The sequence below is a fragment of the Myotis davidii genome, unplaced genomic scaffold (assembly GCF_000327345.1).
Source record: "Myotis davidii unplaced genomic scaffold, ASM32734v1 scaffold725, whole genome shotgun sequence".
Lineage (NCBI taxonomy): Eukaryota > Metazoa > Chordata > Mammalia > Chiroptera > Vespertilionidae > Myotis > Myotis davidii.
In genome coordinates, this window is record NW_006296500.1 from 1,090,781 (window position 1) to 1,095,495 (window position 4,715).

Genomic DNA, 4,715 nt, shown 5'->3' on the forward strand with positions numbered 1-4,715 from the left:
TCCTGACGGGGAATCGAACGTGACATCCTGGTTCATGGGCCAATTCTCAACCACTGAGCCACGCTTTGTTTTTTTAAACCTCACTATGGGATGTTTATTTTAATTAATTAATTAAATTAATTACTTATTTTTTAAAGAGGGAGAAAAGGGGAGGGAGGGAAGGAGGAAGGGAGTGAGAAACATTGATGTGAGAGAGATACATCAATCGGTTGCCTCCCACACGCATCCAGACCAAGGATCAAACCCAAAACCTAGGAATGTTTCCTGACCAGGAATTGAAGTCAAGACCTTCTGGTGCACAGGAAGACATTCCAACCAACTGAGCCACATCAGCCAGGGTTGTTAACTGATTGTAGAGAGAGGAAGGGAGAGAGAGAAACAGAAACAGCATTCGGTTGCCTCCCGTTGGACGAACCCACAACTTGGACATGACTGGAAATTGAACCAGAGACCCCTCGGTGCACAGGATGATGTTCAACCAACTGACCCACACTGGCCAGGGCCTCATTGGTTATTTCTTAATCTATTTTGTTGTTAATGTAAATTAGGTATTTTCTTACATATAATTAACTAACAGCTGCTAAAACTGGGGCCAGTGACTGAGCCTGCAACCAAGGTATGTTATCTTGACGAGAATCAAATCCGGAACCCTTCAATCCTTGGGCTGACGCTCTATCCATTGAGCCAAACCGGATAGGGCAAAAAATATATTTTTATAGACTTTTAGAGAGAGGAAGGGAGAGGGATAGAGAGATAGAAACATCGATGAGAGAGAAACATTGATTGGCTGCCTCCTGCATGCCTCTACTGGGGATAGAGCCTACAACCCAGGCATGTGCCTGACGGGGAATCGAACGTGACATCCTGGTTCATGGGCCAATTCTCAACCACTGAGCCACGCTTTGTTTTTTTAAACCTCACTATGGGATGTTTATTTTAATTAATTAATTAAATTAATTACTTATTTTTTAAAGAGGGAGAAAAGGGGAGGGAGGGAAGGAGGAAGGGAGTGAGAAACATTGATGTGAGAGAGATACATCAATCGGTTGCCTCCCACACGCATCCAGACCAAGGATCAAACCCAAAACCTAGGAATGTTTCCTGACCAGGAATTGAAGTCAAGACCTTCTGGTGCACAGGAAGACATTCCAACCAACTGAGCCACATCAGCCAGGGTTGTTAACTGATTGTAGAGAGAGGAAGGGAGAGAGAGAAACATGGATTGGTTGACTCTCGTACATGTCCCAAATGGGAATCTAACCCACCTTTCAGTGTACAGGATGAAACTCCAACTGAGCCACACTGGCCAGGGCTTGGTTAAGGTTTTACATTGTTTATTTTGAAATGTAAAATTCTTTTTGGTGTGGCTATTATCTACATACCTTTTCCAAGTTAAAATTGTCTTCAGTTCGACTGTCCTCTGAGTTGTCTGCATTCTTTTCATCATCCCCTTTATCTGCATTTGCAAATACAGAGGCCACTCGGACCACAGGCAAGGGCACATCCCGAGGGACAAACTTAACAGAACTGATGGGCATGGTCCACAATTTAATTTTCTTAAAAGATTTGGTTTTGGCAGAATACCGTGATTCACAGACAAAAACATCCTCATCTCGAAAGTTTTCTGGGCATAATTTAAAGTATTCCTAGGGTATATAAGAATAAAATTAATTAATTTTCTGAAAACCAATGAACCAAAAAACCAAAAATAAACACCAACTAAATAAACAAAAGTTAAACTGTTTAGACTTTCTGACAGTTAACAACAAATGGTAAATGAATCGAGACCTAGTAGTATTTCCTTGCTTCAGAATGACTTTATTAAATACATAACATGTAGCTTATTTAGCCTAACAATTGCCCCTTTGAAAATATATTAGTATTTCATACAGCTGTAATGTCCTTTAAAGCTATGGGCAGGATTCCTGTGCCTTCATCAGATAGATACATAAAAAATACATCTTATTACCCCACTAGCAGGTTATAATGACCTTTCAGAAAATGTTATCCTTAACAGTTAGTCTTGTAATATAAAAAAATTTAAGCTGACTGCATAGTGTAGGCAGCAAATAGTCTTTCATCTTCATGTTCAGGTTAATTTCTTCCTAAATCTTCACGTATAGCCATGTAGACACAGCTTAAAGAAAAATTTTTCCCCCAGTTTAAAAAGAACTGCTAATTTTGTAAGTATCAATTTGTTGTGTTTATAAATTTTATTTCCATGGAATCATTTATACTTTTTGTACTAGTAAGTTTCTTACCTTGACAAACATGACCACACATTTTCCTAGAATTTTACTAACGGGAACTTTATTGTAATAGTCACTCTTAAAAACTTCTTTTTCTAGGAATTTTCGTGTAGCCAGATGGAATGTTTCATTTGGCCGATAAAACCAACAGCCATACAACCATTTTTCACCTTAAAAACAAAGAGAGAATTACGATGAACAGAAATCACATATTCTTTGCAAAATGAGTAAATCTATCCATTCTGCCATGGCCTAAATCTACTAATGTGCTTTTTATTTTTTAAAAATATTTTTATTATTTCAGAGAGGAAGGAAGAGGACGAGATAGAAACATCAATGATAAGAACCATTGATCAGCTGTCTCCTGCACACCCCCTATGAGGGAATCACACATCCCCTACAGAGGATCGCACACCCCCTACGGCCTATCAGCCCACAACCAGGGCATGACTGGAATCGAACCTGCAATTCTGCAGTCTGCAGGCCAAAATTCTAGCCACTAAACCCGTGGTCGGCAAACTGTGGCTTGCAAGCCACATGCGGCTCTTTGGACCCTTGAGTGTGGCTCTTCCTAACCCTTAGGAGTACCCTAATTAAGTTAATAACAATGTACCTACCTATATAGTTTAAGTTTAAAAAATTTGGCTCTCAAAAGAAACTTCAATTGTTGTACTGTTGATATTTGGCTCTGTTGACTGATGAGTTTGCCGACCACTGCACTAAACCAAGCCTGCTAGGGCCCAATGTGCTTTTTAGACCACATTATTAATACGATTATCTTAGAAGAAATTATACTTTCAAATAATGAAGTGTAATAAGGCTTAGAAATGCTACTTTCTCTCTCATATTAAAAGATACCTAATACAAAGAATGAGGAAGGTGATGAGACCTGTTCTATGCTGCTACACTTTCTGGTTCAGGAATATAAAAGTATTTTACATGATGAACAGATGAAAGAACGGGAATGCCTGGATCACATTTCTGCCTGCTTTTGGCTTCACTAACTCCTATTCATTCTCCATGTCTCAAGTTTAATGACAATTGTTCTAGGAAGCCTACTGAAATCAAATTTTAAGTCAAGGCACATGTCTCTCTGTAGTAATTTTTTATTTGTGATTTTTATTGGAGTGGTTATGCCAGGGGCAAAACATGAGCCTTTTGTTCTTCTGAATCTCTGTTATCCTACAGAGTTTGGCTCATGGTGTGTTTTTAATATCAGTTGAATGAATAATCTCAACTACATTTCAAAAAGTTACATTTCTTTTGTTTCAACTGCGCCACTGCTCCATAGTGCTAGATCCTATGTTTTTCATATAGGGGGTGCTTAATTATATTTTATACATTGTAGAACAAGTATTGTTAGAAGACATAAAATGGCTAAATTACAGTTTTCTCCTCTGAGGACCAAGGAGTAAAACAGTCACATCTCACAAATGTGCCCTTCAATTTAAAATGAACTTACCAGCAGAATCTTCCCACAGTCTCTCAATACAGACTATATGTGGTTGTAGACTGGCTTCCGAGGGCTCTACGTAGACATAATCTCCAACATGGTACATGCTATTCTTAAAGCTGCAGTCCTGGCTGTAAGTGCGATGTAAACCTGAGAGGCCTGCAGCACCCGAGGAATCTTCACTCTTTTCAGCCTCTTAGGTAAAAAAGACAAAAGAGGCTCTCATTAAAGGAATGTTGGAATTTGATGTAGGATTCAAATAACACATATTAATACATTTAATTATTTTCTAGACATTCAAAAGCAAGATTCAAGACAAATAGTATAGCATCCATATTCCCAATAGCCTCTACTCAAAACTGTCTCCTTGAATTATAACTAACTGCCATTATTAATTTAAATAAATACATTATGGATCTATAAAATAAAAATTATCATAATACATGCTCAATATAGTCATTTAAAAATATATATATGTATATATATATATACATATATATATATTTATTTATTTCACAGAGAGGGAGAGAGGTGATCAAGCCCATAAGGGCATGTGCTTTTGGCTGGAATTGAACCTGGGACCTTTCAGTCTGCAGGCCAACATTCTATCCACTGAGCAAACCAGCTAGGGCACTGTAGTCATTCTTGATGATACAGAAAGATATAAAGACTAAGTCATTTGCACATCACATAATCCTAAAAATAATCTAATGCCACCTTCATCTTAATGCCTCTGAAGTTACTTTCCCTAACAGTTATTACAGTTTTGGCATGATTAATGGAATCTTAGAATTGAGGAAATATGAAACATTCTATATAATAAAGAGGTAATATGCAAATTAACCCTCACAAGATGGCTGCCTATGACCAGGCTGGCAGGGGGGGTTAGTGAAGGATGACCAAACGACTGAACAGCAGGTTGCGTGGGGCGACCAGGATGGTGGTGGTGGTGGTGGGGGGGCGGGCTGTGAGGGGAGACCCAACGGGGTGGGGGGCAATTTTTAATAAAATTG

General features: G+C 38.6%; 1 protein-coding gene across 15 annotated transcripts in view; it reads right to left on the minus strand.

Moving 5' to 3' along the window:
* PBRM1 (polybromo 1) overlaps positions 1-4,715 on the minus strand; it is a 138,266-nt gene that overhangs the window by 36,134 nt on the left and 97,417 nt on the right. For all 15 annotated transcript variants that reach the window (XM_015569189.1, XM_015569187.1, XM_015569195.1 and 12 more), the window contains 3 exons: positions 3,712-3,897; positions 2,262-2,419; positions 1,383-1,646 (listed from right to left, as the gene is read on the minus strand). In XM_015569189.1, coding sequence (XP_015424675.1) covers positions 1,383-1,646; positions 2,262-2,419; positions 3,712-3,897 — 608 coding nt within the window. The remainder of the gene's footprint in view (positions 1-1,382; positions 1,647-2,261; positions 2,420-3,711; positions 3,898-4,715) is intronic.